Source organism: Calidris pugnax, unplaced genomic scaffold, assembly GCF_001431845.1.
Source record: "Calidris pugnax isolate Ruff unplaced genomic scaffold, ASM143184v1 scaffold1, whole genome shotgun sequence".
NCBI lineage: Eukaryota > Metazoa > Chordata > Aves > Charadriiformes > Scolopacidae > Calidris > Calidris pugnax.
In genome coordinates this window covers 6468779-6485367 of record NW_015090800.1, presented here as the reverse complement: position 1 = coordinate 6485367, position 16589 = coordinate 6468779, and the positions used below count along the sequence as shown (strand labels likewise).

Here is a 16589-nt window from a genome sequence, read left to right as displayed (position 1 = left end):
TACCATTTAGAGATTTTTTTGATGTGTGCATGTACAGGAGCACGTGCTTTCAAAGTTGTCAGTGATTAATACTGATAAACTACATTGTCATTCTGGTTGTTAGGTATTAACAGGAGATTTACGAGAAGATGCAGAGTGCCATGCAGCAAAACTCCTGGAAGTCATTGTTCTTCAATGCAAAGGACGGGGTATTGACCAGGTGACACACATTGAATAGCTCTTCTCTTTTACTGGTTTCCAATGAGACACGTATGATTCCTGAGAAAAGTGCTTGGAATTAGAAAATTTGAGGGAACTGTAAAAAGTAAAAAATGGGGAGAAATACAGAAAGAAGCAGATGGGCACAGAAGAGTTTGTAAGGTTGGGTGTGTGTTTGGTTTTTTGTTGTTTGGGTTTTTTCATTTGGGTTTTTTTGGGGTTGTTTTTCGTTTATTTTGGGGTTTGGTTCTTTTTTGAGATGCTAGATTAGTGGGCGTGACCAAAAGAGGAATATAGACTGAACATTAAGGATATAGTATCATTTTTTTTTGTTTTGTTTTGTGCCTTCTCCTAATAAGGTTTCCCTTTTAATGGAAAACACACATTCTTAAAGCTATTGTGGCTGAGAGATTAACTATACGTATCCAACTACTGAAGCTGTTTCTCCAAGCAGTATGAACTGGGTCCTTTTTAATGTTTTGAATTACTCAATGCATTTGGAAATGAAGAATTTTTAGCTTGGCTGGATTGTGATTGCTGGGAAAAACATAATCACAATTTTCCAAAGTCTCTTAGAACACACTTTTAGATAGTAGTCTTTTTCCAATTAAGGGCTAAATTCTGGTCTTATATTCGACATAACACTCCAGCCTAAATTACTTTAAGATACCATGTTTGATGTTGCCACAGTGCAATCCAGAGACTTCAGTGAACTCAGTTAATTTCACTGAAAGCAATACAACTTTACTAATGTAAATCTGAAGATAAAAATACTCCCTGAAAAATTTTATTTTAAAAAGAAATCTGGAAGACATTAAAGTGAATTGTGTGTATTTGCATTGAAATGAGTACATGGTGGAAGGATTAACTGAGCTGCAGTACTCTGTGAATTAAAATGGTTGTACACTGAACTGAAACTCATAAACTAAAACACTCATAACACTTCCCAAATTATTATAAAGCATAAACCTGCACATTGAAATATATGTAATGTTTATTTTGTTGTGTAGAAATTTGTGCCTACTTGCTTTTGTCTGAACAAACTTATTCATTTTAAACTTTTATAAGAAAATTAGTATCATTTTACATTTATTAGGAAAAACTTATTTTCTTTTTCTTGCAGATTTAGGTAATTTAATTTTTACTGCCTGTTAGTTTTGAAATTGTTGGATATCTTTATTCAAAGATAAGACTGTCTTTGAGTTCTTTTCTAAATGTTTTATACGCACTAGAACAAATTCCACCAAATGGCCCCAAATATTCTCCTCTATGCCGAGAATAACACTGGCCATTTTTAGTTCAGAGGAAGGCTTTTTTGGGGAAGATTTATAACCATGTAATCAGATGCTTAAAAGGCTTTTATACTAGGAAGTGAATAGATTGCATTCCAGGTTATACCTGGACTTCAGTTAACTCTAGAGATCAATTCTGATAAAAGTATTTTAAACTTTTGTATAATCTGGCAACATGTATAATGCCTGAGGTTTTATCTTGTGGTTTTTTTCCTTCTCCTTCACATGCCCAGTGTATTCCACTCTTTGTGGAGGCAGTTCTGGAGCGGTTAACCAGAGGAGTTAAAACAAGCGAGCTTCGGACCATGTGTCTTCAGGTTGCCATAGCTGCGCTCTACTACAACCCTGACCTACTTCTGCACACCTTAGAGAACATGAGATTTCCACACAATCCTGCGCCCGTCACTGCACAGTTCATAAACCAGTGGATGAATGACACAGACTGTTTCCTTGGGCAAGTATTGTCATTGGTTTTTTAGTTTTAAAAGTCCATGGGTTTGATTTTCTTGTTCACTTCTGTTTGTTATCTCTACTCATGTTGATGCAAGAGTTCTCACTCCTTGGTTAGTCTAAATAACAGTAACCCACACCAGGTCTAGTTCCTATGGTGCCAGTAAAGGTGACCTATGGCCATGTAACTTTCCTGGGTCTGCTGAGCTACACGCTGAATCTTCTGTCTTGTGAGGATACAAGAGTAAAATACATATCGTATTTCAGAATTCTTTTAAGTTCCTGATTCACAAACTCTGTGCTTCTCCAAGAGATAGTCCAGCATGCATTGAAGGTAATGTTCAGAGCTGACCAGCAGGATTTCAGTGAGATGCTAACTTTTTTTAATGAAACACAACGTATACATATTTTCTCTTTTATATTTAAAAAGTATTTTTAACTGATCCATTTAATGTGGAAAAAAAAAAATTCTGTCCAATGAATCCCACACTCTGATTTTAATCCCTGTGAGTTGTTCATGATCAGCTTTGCATATTTATCATTATACCATTGGTGTACGGACTGTTCAGCATACTCTTAAATTTCATTCCAACCTCTCTTGAACGTGTGTGAGCACTGCACTGGTGTGTACTTGGGCAGGAGCTGAACATTTGTGAAGTAAATGAAGGTGGACAAAGCCTGTCATCATGTAGCTAAGCGGGCAGTTGATGCTGGGCAGATGTGAAGTCCAGTGCTCAACAGTTAGTGCTTGCCTCTCAGCTGAGATGTGGTGTCTGACTGGGAGATTCAAATCCACTTAAGGGCAAAACAGAGAGTCAGATGTGGTTAACAGCTACCTCTCACCTTCCTGCTATGAGTTACATTTTGTCATTGGAGGCTGACATCTGACTGCAGGTGTATGGATAGGCTTAGAACATCTCTTCTTTGTGCACAGTTTGTGTCAACAAAGTGAAGTGTCAGTCTGGTAGGAGTCGTGCTGTGAATGAACATGGGCCAAGACAGGCAGCTCCTGACCCATAAATGCATACCTTATTTTAGGTTGCCCTTCTTTTCCTACTGGTTTTCTATTGGTCCAGTCTTGTCTTTCCAACTCCAAACAAGTTTTCTAGGGGGCTTCTTTTAAGATGGTTTCTCCATTCCCCAGTCATCCAAGTAGCTTTTTCCATGCCAATTCTTATTTGAGTTTATCTGTTTTGAACAGAATTATATGCCATCTTGGTATAGCTGCGTTACTGCCTCAGTTTAGAACTGTGTGGTGCGTTATAGCACTGTGTTAACTTTTTCTTATCTCTAATAAGACAGTGACTCCCAGTCAATCAGTGACCAACTGGCATAAGCGGGTTTTGCTCTCAGCACACTTTGCTGTAAAAATAAAAATAAAATAAAATAAAAAAATAAAATAAAATAAAAATGCTCAGCATATTTTTAAAACACACATACCAAATGTACACAGTAAAGATTGTTTTCCACCCTACTCTGTCCTAAGCACACAATTTAGTGGGATGAGGATTAAAGCACAGTAGTTTGTAGAATTGCAGCATAGACTACCTTATTTCAGGTCTGCATGTTAATTCTGACTGTTTTACTGGAATGAAAACCACTTGGAGATACAAGAGAAATTGCCTGTTTTGATGCATACAGGCTTTGTGCAGATCCCTTGTTCATGTCTGTATTTGAAGGTACTGCCATAACAGTCTCTCCTTGAAGAAAAAACAAATTAAAAGTACTAAATTAAATAGATAAAAAGGGGAGGGGGGAAATCTTATTCCTTATAACAAAAATGGACAGTTCATATTATCACAAACATTCTGACTTTTTCTACCTGCTGTGTATATGAAACGTTTGTAGTATGTCCTGTATCTTAAGATGCGTATCTTACCAATTTAGAGGGGTTACTTGAGTCAGTGACAAAGGCATAAAGGACCCGATGTCCCTCATTTCTTTTGGAGTGCCAATGGCTGAAAAAGGGTGCCTTTAAGTCTACCTCTTCAACACCACTTGGAATATTATTATTAATTAGTAAATTATTTTTATATCTACCACCTTTAGAAAAAAGCAAGACATTTTAGGATTTCCATGTACTGATTTTTTTTTTTTATGGCTGAAGCAAAGTTTTAGGATTTCCATGTACTGATTTTTTTTTTTTATGGCTGAAGCAAAGTTCTTGAGATTCAGCTCTTTGTGCTGGCATTTTTTCTTCTGCACATCAAATGCTGAATGCATACAGAGACAGTATGAAAGAAGATATTCCCCATAGGTGGTAAGCTTGTCATTCCTTTTTTTAAATAAATAACAAATGAAAGAGATTTATAGCTTTAAGCAGTTCATCCTGGAGCATTCAGTGAGAAACCAGTTAGATCCAGAGGGGAAAAAAGATGCAGATGTGACTAGGCTCCAACCTCAAGTACTCCTGTGAGCTACAGCTTAACTTTCAGTTCTTTTGTGTTGCTTTTCGAAAAGCATCAGCTACTGCAACTGCTATTCAACTAAATTCTTCATCAGAGCTGAGACAAAAGTAGACAAAGTCTATGAAAATGAAACACAGAGATCATGATGCCAGATTGTCCTCAGACTCTGCACTTGAACAGTAATAGAAGATTAAAAGGTATCTCTTTGATCTTCTGCTATCAGCAGCGAAATAAATATCTGTAGGATTGCTTAAATCTAAAAATCACTCTTCCTTCAGTGCTGTTTCCTCAGTATGTGGCTTCCAGGTGTAGGGGTTTTGCTATAGTACTGCTTGTGATGTGGTGTAAGGGACTTCCTTTTCCTTGGGACAGCACTGCTTCTAGAAGACCATTTGTTTTAGTAAGGGTAGTAAGGGTCATCCTCTGAACAGCAGCCAGATATTCAGAGTCCCAACCGAACAGGAAAGGACAGAAATGCAAACAAAATCTGGCTTTCTTGAAACCCTTCCTTGGATCCGCCCCTGCAGACTTCATGTCTTCATCAGTGAAGACAGCAGTGGGCACTCTGATTTGAACAATCCTTTTTTCTCCCCGTCATTCACTGCTGTGTTGGTTTACAGTTAGATTGCTTTCCATCAGGAGGCAGTTTTAGGCTTAAATTGAAATCAATTGTAAGACTCACAGATCCTAGAGAAACTGGAGAAGGTCAAAGAAGGTCCACCTCCAGGTGTGAAGGACCAGGTGCATCTTACTGCCATTTCCTTGTCAGCCATACAGGAAATCTGTGACTTACTGGTAACAGTGGCTCTTCAAGATGCTTTGTTCACAGAAATCTCACACCCCTCTGTCCTTCCTCTGTTCCTGTGAAGTCCTAGTATCCATAGGTCCTGCTCTGCCAGCAGTAGGGTTGTGCGTGTCTGCATGCTCTCAGGCTGGACTCAACCATGTTTGCCAAAAGAATGCAGTATTTCTTGAGCAGCACTTGTGAACACATGAGATGGGACCCATGGGAATGATACATCTTCAGGGGGAAAAGCATTTGTGGTAAGCTAAGGAGCTGTTCTTCCATGTTATTAAAAATAGGGAAAATATTTAAAACTGATTAGAAATTTGGACTGTTAAAAATGACCCAGGCAAGGAGAGCTCAGAACTCATTGTAAAACTGTGCATAAATCCAGTCTCTCATTTTGGATATTACGTATCTGTGACTGTGTGCCCTTATAGCCCATGTATCACAGCATATTGTATTTATTTATTTCTAAATGTTTTCTACAATAACTTCAAATTGAATAAGAGTGAAAGATCGAAAAGCTGTTTGTAGGAACATTTGTTCCTTACTGCTTTCCACCTTTTCCCTGACAGCCTGAAATTTGAGTGAGACTTCTGCATGACTTATGCTTACTCTCATACTAAAAATTCTTCTGTGGAAACTAGGGTGAAAGGAAAATCTAACTTGCTTCAAAGACAAACCCCTAAGTAAGTGACTTTATTTTTTTTAAGAAGCCAGGGGGGTTTATTTGATAGGAGTTTAAATAGTTTGAAATTCTAGTTTTCTCAGAATTGTATATAAAATCCCAATCTTATATAGGAAAACAGGGTTGGTTCCAACTTCGCAACTAGAAGGAAATGGCTAATTATTTGCAGTTTGTCCAGGAACTGGATTGATGTAATAGAAAGCAACTTGATCCTCACATAAAGGAGCACAGCAACCCAGTGAAGGAAAGGCTCAGCGATTTCCCTTTGAAATCCTTTCAGCTCAATTTAAAATACAGCAGATTCTTAGACCTTTTTGTCCTGTATTGGAAGGAAGTGTATTAGCAAGAAAAGGTTCTGCAGATTATAAGACCACACACAGCTTGTTAAAAATAGACTTGCTTAGGAGTTATGCACTGCACTGCCATGGGTTGCATGTTTAGCACTCCAGGCTTGATATACCATTGAGGGAGCAAGCAGAGTTGGTGATTGTTAGGGAGGACCATTCTGTGCTGCTGAGCAAATAAATAGGGATCTCCAAGGACAAAGCACTGAGGAGAATTTTATCCAGGCTCCCTCAAGCAGACAGAAGGGTACTGAAATAACGAGCCATTTGAAAGCAAAGGAACGGTCCTGGAACCATTCTTTGCTGTTACAAAAATATGTAAATGACATAAAACTCCCGTTTTGCTTGTTCAGTCCTGTGTGTACTTCATACATCTGGGGCACAGTAAAATGCTGAACTTCAGGCAAGGCAGATGCTTGTCCTGCTCTTTGTCTCTGCTGGCAGGTGGAGGAAACAAGTCTCCTTCTGGCTCGGGTTCATTAAAGATGGCTTGATGCCTGGATTTCTGCTGTCCTGTTGGGCTTTCTAATAACATGCATATTCGGAAGACATGTGTTCATTCTAACAACTTCTCTGTTTAGAAGCTTGAAAATGGAGCATGACAAATGTGCTGTATTTTTGGCCATTTGGGCTTCTTCCTAATGATGACACCCTTTTAAACAGCAGTGCTTGATTCTTGCACTTTCGCTTGCTGTCCAGAAAAGATAGTTTAGTATGAAGCCAAGCTACTAATTACTAAGATTTTTTTATATTTTACTGTGTTGCATTTTGCAATTGATATTGTGTAATGGTAGCTTTTTCAAATATATTATAAAAGGTAGTGCCAAGTGTCATTAACTACTCTGGCACAGGTACCCTGAAATTGCTTCATTATACATTTAGGACCTGAAGACATTTCATGGCTTCCCAATGTCAAGATGCAGGGTAGAAGTCTTGTGCAGAAATTACAGAGCTTTGGCCAGACTTGAACAAGAAGGGGGTAGAGAAAGTTCTTTCCTTTTGAACTTGCAGTAAGGACAACTCTCCCAGAAAACCTATGCTTCATTCATGGGTAGCATCATCGTTGGCTTGGATTTTGATCTTCACAGTGTTGGCATGAGAGCGAATGGCGATGAGCTTGTTTTCAACATAGATAAACTGACAGGAGTAAGGAGTTTAATTTTTGGTTTTGGTGAAAGCAGATCCTGTTCACCTCACTCAGTTCCTTTGCTTGGTTTGTATACCCTCTTTTGTACCCCATGCCTTCTGAAAATAAAGTGTTGCAGTGAGTAGTTATGGAAGGACGCTCTTTGCCTACTTGAATTTTGGTACATTTTTCAACACGTGTAATGGAGCAGCCAAACCCAGCCTGACAAAGCGTGTCATTTGATCTGCTAGTTTACTTTGTTTTTCTTGGATGGTCTTCTGTGATCATAACGTAATGCATGGTCATATATAATTTATGGTTGTTGTCAGCTCCTCTGAGAATGGAATCACTTCACTAAGCCCTAACAAGAGGAACAACGTGGGAGGTGTAATGAAATCCCCCCAGATCCCCAGTCTTGTTTAAGCACATGTAAAGTTCAGAAAGCTCCAATACATGTATTACCTAAAGAATATCATTGAGTAGCACTTTATATGGAATCTCTGGTAATGAAATTGTAAGCACTTTTAAAATTGTATTTCTGTAGCAATTTGTGAAGTGGTGGATTGAGCCACTGGCTGTTCCCCTGTAAGCTTTATTGCAGTCTGTAGGGCACATCTCATTAGTTTCTTCTCTCAACTTGTATCCTCTTCATTCCAAAGTAAAACTGATTCAGTAATGGAGGTGTCTGCTGAGACTCTGGGGGATGGCCATTTTCTGCCAGCTCTGGAGGTTTGCGTGGGTTCCGTAGCCCTTGCTGGAACTACTTGCCCTGCAGAAGGCTTGCACAGAAGTTGTCAGCGTCAAACTGAATAGTTCAAACAAGCCTTTCAAACCCATAATAGCAAAACACCGTAATGTTAAAAAAGAGTTGAATACTACTGGTGTTTCCAGTAAAGGAGAACCAAAAAGTATCTGGAGAGGCAGTTAAAGAATTTTTCCCTGTCTTGTTTGCAAATAACTTCTATTTCTGGTAGTGAAAATCAATTTTTATTTTTAAGAGTGCAGACTCTTCGCTTGTTTCCTGGCTATGGTCACATAAAAATCTTTCTGCTACTAATTTAATTATTTTATTTCCCTTGAATTATCCGTAGTTTGTTTGTTTTACTGGAGGTCTACTCATTTGCAAGTTCCTTGTTTGAGTCTACTGGCAGTTATTCTCAGCACAGTGGAATTATTTCCCTGCTTTCACTGGAGTTAGCACGGTGTCTCAAGTTAGTGTTGGAAATTGGGTGTATAATACAGCCATTCTGATGGACTCTTAATAAATGTGTTTAAATAAAGCCAGCCCTGTGGCACTCCATAAATGCACCCTGCAATTCAGTACATTCCTGCTTATCATTATTCTTCTCTAATAGTCTTTTTGCTAATTTCAGTCCCTGCAACAGTACTGCTGTCGAAGCCAAGGCAAATTAATTTTCCATCCTATTTAATGATGATAATCTGTATCAAGTGCTTTATTAAAGACAAGATATTCTACATAATCATTAAGCAGTATTTATTTAGCATTACAAACTTTGCATTTGGTAATCAGAAACAGTTGTTCCAGAAATTTGACTAGTGCTTGAAAGGTGTTTAATTGTTACTGGACAAGGACTTTCCAGTGGGGAACTTGCATTCAGAGCAAAGGTAATAATATGTGTGGGAGCTTCAAACACAGACTTTGAACGTGGTCTCTGTGACATTGTCTTCTGCCATGTCAAGTGCCAGGACGCTACATGTCCTTGCAGTGAAAATCTGTTTTTTGTCTAACAAGTGTGTGTTGTTTCAGGCGCCACGACAGAAAGATGTGTATAATAGGACTGAGCATCCTACTGGAATTGCAGAACCGACCACCTACAGTGGATGCTGTGGCTGCCCAGATTGTCCCTTCAATCCTCCTCCTCTTCTTGGGCTTAAAACAAGTTCGCAGCTCACGAGAACTCACAGAACATGAAGATCATGCTAAACGTGAAAAACAAGTTGCAGAAGATAATGGTAAAGTGTCTCCTTTTCACGTGTGATTTAATTGAAAGGGGGTGAGAAATTGCAGTTAATTTTTAAGACTCATTATTCTGCTGGAAATAGCTCGGCTTACTGGGTGCTTGTCATTTTAGGAATTGATATTTTCTCCCAAAATGTAATCAAAACGTTTCAATGTATAATACTTTGTGAAAGGGTAGTATTGGTTTAAGAGTAACAATAAAACTTGAGTTGTGAATGTGCTCTGTCCTCTCACGTAGGCAGCAGGAGGTTGCCAGGACTGCACTGGTTATATTCTTGATTCCTGGAAAGCTGTTCCTAGTACTCAACTGTTTGAAGGACTTGTTTGCTTGAACTTTGAAGGAAATCCTAGCAAGTCTTCTTTGCCCAAATGGAAAGGGATTTGCAAAGTGGAGTTTGAGACAGCTGAGGTTCCTGGAGTAGGCAGACCTCTAACTGCTGTGTCTGCCAGAAGAGAAGAAACATCAAAGAATAGCTTGTGGAGGGAATTGTGGGGAGTGAATTTTACACAGCAGTGCAGGCAGTTAAGTGTGGCTGTACTTGGACTTGGAACAGGAGATAGATAGTTTGAGGTCTGAAAATTAGATTGGATGTAAGCAGATTATGTAATCCACTCAAATTTCACACATGATTGTTCCATAATGGAATTACAGAATTCTTTTCCGTGCATAGGATTACAGTATGGAAACAGCACGGTAATTTTCAAATCTCTCTCCTTTGATTCCGTCCCTGCTTGTTGCAGATACAATCATCTTTATTCTTTCTAAACTGTTAACACAGGAAGAGCTGAAGGTATGGAATTGGAGGGGGACTTTTTTAATCTTGACTGTAAATCAGAAATATTTTTCCTGAAGAAATAGCAGTGTTTAGAATGGCATGTAGGAGTTGCATTTAGTTCAGGATGTAATAGTTGTTTCATAAGCAGAATGGAAGGTTAAGCTAAGCAGAGGATGCTATTTTAAGTTTGTTCAAATAAAGGAGCCCTCTGAAGAACAGCAGGCAGACTATTGGTCTACATCTGGTTTTCTCTTTATTTTGTACCAATTTGGGAAGTCTATGAAAGTCTGTGTTCATAATCTAAAAAGCACAGTGGTGGAGCACTTTGGCAAAGACACATTTGCTCAAAATTTTCAGGTCCTATAATTGCACAATGACTGCATAAATGAAAGAAGAAAAAAGATTGCAGTTTCACGTTCCCCAGGTGCGCTTAGAAACAAAAGTTTAACTGATCTTGAATGTAGGAAGCATTTTAACAGCCTCATTTATCCAATTCTTCTAAGATTTTGGGGGGGAAGAGTGTTAACAGAGAGTCCTCTTTCCAGCCAAAACCTAGACTTGTCAATTATTCTTCATTCATAAGTCATTGTTTTGTTATACTTTTTAAACTTTGTTTTACAAAACACATCAATGCTTTTGCAGAAGAGATACCAAGCGATGAGGAGGAGACAAATGAATTGAGCCTGGCAGCGCAGGAGAAACATAGTGGAGGAGGAGGTGGTGATGGTGGTGGAGGTGGTGAGGAAGAAGATGAAGACGATGATGATGATGACTGGGATGAAGAGGCATTGGAAGAGACTGCTCTTGAAGGGTTCAGCACACCTCTTGACCTTGAAAATGGTGTTGATGAATACCAGTTTTTTACACAAGCACTTTTAGGTATGTATTTACTAGTTGGCAGAATGATACAGCCATGATGAAATCGTTTGGAGATTCATCACTGGGAAAAACCCTTTTCTTTGTTAGGATCAGTAATTTAGATTATTGAAACTGGAAAATGTGATCTTGCTTTCTAATGTTAATCCTAAGATTTTTTGGCTTACAGGTACTGCAAAAAAAGAAATGGTAGCAAATACAGCCAGAGATTCATTTTCTTCATGTTCTCTTTCAGAACTTCTCAAACGCAACCTAAATTAGTGGGACTCGGTCACTAGAGGGACTCCTGTATATAGAAATATTTGTCACTTTCTAGATGTTAAAATCATAATGGAGAAATTATTTTCTCTTAATCATGTTGCTTTTAGTTTTGATATGAGTTTTAAATTAGAAGATTCACTTCATCATTGTCCATGAATAATGGCCACATGGGTAGCTTTCTGTTTCAGAAAGCAGAGGATGTAATTAAGTTCCCCCCAGAATTGCCTCTTTACAGTGGGGTTGCTGTGCTAAGAAAACCGACAGGAACACTGAACCTGTTCTGTGGTGCAAACTCTGTTTTAAAACCAACCAGGGATTCCATCTGTTTGATTTTGTTCTGAAATTAACTTGCAGTGTAACTTGATAACCACTTTTCATCCTTTCCTGTTGTGACAGCGGTGCAGAGCCGGGATGCAGCCTGGTACCATTCGCTGACAGCGCTGTTGAGTGAGGACCAGAAGAAGCAGCTGCAGGAAATCCATACATTAGCAGAACACCGGCGAAATGCTGCAGGTGAGTCACTTCTCTGGGGCCATTTTATCCGTTGCAGGGATGTTGGAACTGCATCTAACCTGTAACAACAACAGAGAGAATAAATCTCTGTGCTAATTAACATTTCCTGAGAAGCGTGAGTAGGATATTGAGCTTATATTATCCCTTGCCTGGAAGTGTGTGTTATTCAGAGAGGCTACTTTTGCTTCTAGTTGGTTGCCTTCTCATTAACACGTGCTGCTGTTTGAACTGGGTACAAACTAGTTTTGCATAATCTGATGTTTGGAATAAAGAGGAAATTAAGGCAATATCTAGCTGTCAGCCAGGCATTTGATGAAGATTACTGGAGATTATTATGTGTTTAACAGTTTTGTAACTTTTTAACTGCTGATGTTGCCTTCACAGCCAGTGTAAGGTTTTAGGTGTTTAGAAATCTTGCATCATGGAAAATAAATTCAGATTTAACCAAAAAGCACACAGCATAGTGTAACAGACTGATTCTGTAGAGGATTCATTTCTCAGCTTTGGTCTAGCAGTGTGTGTGTTTATGCATTTAGAGAAAATCTGGGTGTAATTTATTACTGTCACTTCGTTTAGGGAATGAAATTTTGACTCAACCAAGATTTTTTTCCACAACGTTGCATTCTTAGCTGAGCTGTGTTGTCTCTGGCAAAAGCATTCTTTATAGACTATATTTCATATCCTTTCCCCTCTTTGAATTCTAGAGACTTAAGACAATAGAACAAGAAAGTGACTACACATTTGACAACAAAGGACTGATCACAGCCTTTAACTTTGCTGGAAGTACTCCTGGTGGCAACTGAAGGATCAACTACAACAATGGTCATTGGGAAGGGTCTCATCATTACATTTTCTTGACATCATCATGACTTCTGAGAGATAGGGGAGAGTAATTTAATGCTGCTGAAGGTTTTCTGGAAAATAGCAGTGTGCTTCCCCCACCAGAATGCTCTTTCTAACCAGCTACTGTAATGTACAAATTCTTGTGGTGTTTTGATAATCTGATGGACTGAAAGGAAACATTTGTCCTCAAGGAACCTGAATGACTGGGAGGGGCCAGGCTGCATCTGATTGAGTTGCACTTCTCAGGTTTTTGCTGTGCAGAATTGATAGATTCATATGGATAACAGTGCCTTCTGTTGTACATGGATTGCCTGAACAAATGGATTTTGGAGTGCATTATAATTTTTTAAGTGTAAGGACATTTCTTGATACACTGTAAGCCTTGGTTCCATGTTTTCCTGTCACCGGCTTTTTACTACTTGGTTTAATTGTTCATTGATTGCATACACATTGCTGGATTCTGAATATTATCTCATCTTCCCTGTTTGGTGCAGACCAAATGTGTGGAGGAAGGTGTCTGTTGGAGTTGCAAAGCATACACTGGTTACATCAAAGAGTCTTAATAAAATTGCAGATTTTCCCTTGATGCAGTAATCTTAAAATACTCTCTTAGCTATGAAATCAACTCCCTGGAGTTACTGTGGAACGCGTGGCAGGTGGCTACCCTAAATCTACATTGATATTACCTCCTGGCTGGACAAGTGGTATTGCCTGTGCATGTAGATGTTCTACATGACAACTTTTTATTTCCAGTATTTTTGATGAATATTGGATTTTACTTGGGATTTTATAAACCTCTTTTCTGTTTTTATTCATTCATTACCATTCCAGTGGTAGTACTGAATAATGTGGTACAAAATATTTACAGTGTTTTATCTCACTAGAAGAAAAACAGCTCCAAACTTATTCCTTCTTACTCTTACAATTGCAATGAATTGTGATGGAATTTCTGATCTGCATTCCATTTGGCTGCTCTTGTCCTTCGCTGAAATTTCATTATCTGCCAGATTTTTCCCTAAATTTCAAAGAGTGGTTTCTCATAAATTGAAACACCTATAATGAAGTGTTTGTGAATATGTTCATTTAGTGAGAAACTGATAGCAGTACTAATTTGAATAGGTGGCCCTCCTTTAGATCTGTTGGGATAACAGTGATGTAGACAAAATAAGTAGGGGTGCTGTAGAATGTGAAGTTTGAATTGGAGATGAAATGTTTAGGCCAGATTTTATCTCTATATGTTAATTTCTGTATGACTTAAAAATACTTACAAGGAATATAAATGCATATTGATAAAGTATTTCTTTAGAGCAGTGCCCCAACTGAGAAGTCAAAACCCTTCCCATACCCCATCAAATTTTCAACAACTATAGGAAATAACAGATTGCTGGCCTTGCACTGTGCTGAAGCTTCCAATTTTTTATATGTCAGAGTAATTATAATTCAGTCAGATAAATCTGAAGCCCTCTTCGCCTTGACGTCTGAAAAAGGCCAAAGTGTCTCTGCCCATTCCTTGCCCCATCTCTTGGAATTTTCTCAGCCTGGCAGCTGTGGGGCAGAAGGTTCCCCAATGCGTTTCTTTCCGTTGCTGCTACTCACTTAATAGCAACAATGAAGATTTCTCACTTCTAGATCCGTTGTACATACAGAAAACTCTGAGAGTTCCAGGGTCTGTGTTTCCAAAACAATATATTGAGCTGCATTGGGCAGGCTCTTTAAGCTTAAGCAGCAGAGCGCCAGGACATCCTTTACTTTGAACATCAAGCCATGAAAATTACAGGTCACTCTTGTTAATTTAAGCCTGGAGGTGTATTGACTGAAACAGGAGGAAGGCATTATATCCAGTTTGTTGGTGAGTTTCTCAGAAACCATGGAAGTTTTGAAATCCTTCACAAATTTGAGAAATGTTTTTTGGAAGTTAGGGACAACAACTTTGCTCTTACCTGACAATTAAAGTTAAGTATTAGGCAAGTAAACTGTTTAAGCCCTTTATTTTATTTTTAAAAATGAGATTGTTGAGTTGGGTTTCTTTCAGAGTCCATTTGCCTTCTCTACATTAGCATGCAGAGTGGAAAAGGGTTTTATTTTTCTTCTGCTAATGAGGTCACTTGCACAGTCACAAACTAATATTTAGAAGTTAATGTGTTCAAGGAAAAATCTGCTTTTGCATAGCATCATCTTTGTGTCACTCAGCTGAACTATGGCTGCTCCCTAGTTCTGCTTCTTGTATACTTTTCAAATCAACTGCCAAGAAAATTTCATCCAGATGTTTCTTACAAGGGGTTTAATCAGCAGCGTGGAGTCGGGAATCTTTGTTGTCTATTTGGCAGTGGGGGTCAGAGATGTCTGAGGGGATGGCATGTAAAAAGGTTAAATGCCCTTACCTTCCCAGGAGATTCATGAGCAAATGTTTCTACTGGCAAAAGCAACTGTTAATTATTTTATTCCTTTTTTTGAAAAGGGATTTCATCCAAAAAGATTTATTGGGCTCTAGCCTCCACTTTAACATATGGTTCTCTTTTAACATGATAAATATCCGTTTGTACATGATCATAAATGGGTAATGGATTTTAGGGATTTCTTTCTGCGCTGTGTCCAGCTTTGTACTACATTAAAGGGAGAGTAACAAAAATGTGCATTACTGTCTCACTTTGAAGCCAAGGTAATCATGGAATATCAGATACCAGCATCGGCCAACCAAGCATGATGTATTTGCTGTTGGAATTGCAGAAAATCATGAATGTATTGTAAAATAAAACAAAGGCTGATAACCTGTGACCCGTGTTGCCCCATGCCCATGTTCCCAAAGTGTGAAGGTGACTCACATGGGCACCAGGGGGGCTTTACATAGGAAATTTGCATTGTGTAGGTTATAATCACAGCAAATGTTAACTTACATGATAAACTGCTTTTTCAGATAAAATCAACTGATCTTGGGTGTTGAATTGCATATGCTGTTTTGTCACTCTTAAAAGGAAAATAAGAATCACCACATGTTTTGGCTCCTTCTTTTTGCTTGCTCTCTTTCAAAGTTGAAGTACTTTGTTTGGTTTTGTAACAAAGCAAAATCTTTAATCAAAGTGGCCAGCTTCAGAAAGAGTGCAGAATATCAAGCTAAAGAAAAAGCTAAAAAACCCAACCGACCCTCAAAAAAACCCCTGTGTGCACAGTCTGATTGAAACAAATGTGCTCTGGGAGTGTAAGTCAAGGTATTTAAAGAATGTTACACAAAATGTGACTGTGAGATTCTCTTCTTTAAGGGGAAAGGCTGCCTGCGGTGTTTCAGGAAGGCATGAAGTGAACCACTGTAGAACATACTCTTGCCTATGAAGTCCAGGCAGGCTGTGACTCTGGATTCCATCATACATTGTAGAGGAGAGAAGGTAGGACAGTAGAGGATTTAATTTTTTTTATTTTTACTATAGAGCAAGAGTCTGTTTTCAGACTCTTGTGAGCCAAAGGACTTGTAGGCTACATGAATGATTAACTATCCTTTGTTTCCAGCATATTTTTGAACCTTTTTTCTTCCTGTTGCCAACCACTATGTTACCAGTTATTTCAGGGGATATTCAAGATACCTGAAAAGGTAAAGCTTAAACAATGAACTACAATAACCCCTCACTCGTGTCTGCGATTTGAGAGGAGTTTTTTCTGTGATTTACTTCTTAATATGGGTACTTTGAAATCCCCTCACCTTGTACTAAAGTTTTCTCAAAGGGTAGGCAAAAATGCACTATGTAATGGAGTACCCAGTCCCAGTTCTGAGATATGCCCCTGTCAGGCTTTTGATAATGTTTGACAGTCTGGTGGTCAGTTCTTCAAGGATCTCCGCCTCTGACTGAGCACATTCTTCAAGTCCAAGAGACTCTGTATCTTTACAGGTGGACAGAGAATCATGTTTCCCTCATTGCAGCAAAGCATACAGCAGGTATGGCTAAGGACTTCTTGATGTTATGAATGAAAATAGCCTTCTTGTCTCTTGAATGTCAAATCTTACCCCAGATGGATGTGATACAGTAGAGTTAATGTTCTCAGTGTGTTAAAGGAAG

At 38.6% G+C, this 16589-nt stretch overlaps 1 protein-coding gene across 1 annotated transcript in view; it reads left to right on the top strand.

Moving 5' to 3' along the window:
- IPO8 (importin 8) overlaps positions 1-15529 on the top strand; it is a 38597-nt gene extending 23068 nt beyond the window's left edge. The window contains exons 19-24 of the mRNA XM_014937442.1: positions 104-199; positions 1724-1944; positions 9062-9267; positions 10693-10929; positions 11584-11700; positions 12405-15529. Of these exons, the coding sequence (XP_014792928.1) occupies positions 104-199; positions 1724-1944; positions 9062-9267; positions 10693-10929; positions 11584-11700; positions 12405-12412 (885 nt within the window). The 3' untranslated portion in view covers positions 12413-15529. The remainder of the gene's footprint in view (positions 1-103; positions 200-1723; positions 1945-9061; positions 9268-10692; positions 10930-11583; positions 11701-12404) is intronic.
- Positions 15530-16589: the final 1060 nt, after the last annotated feature.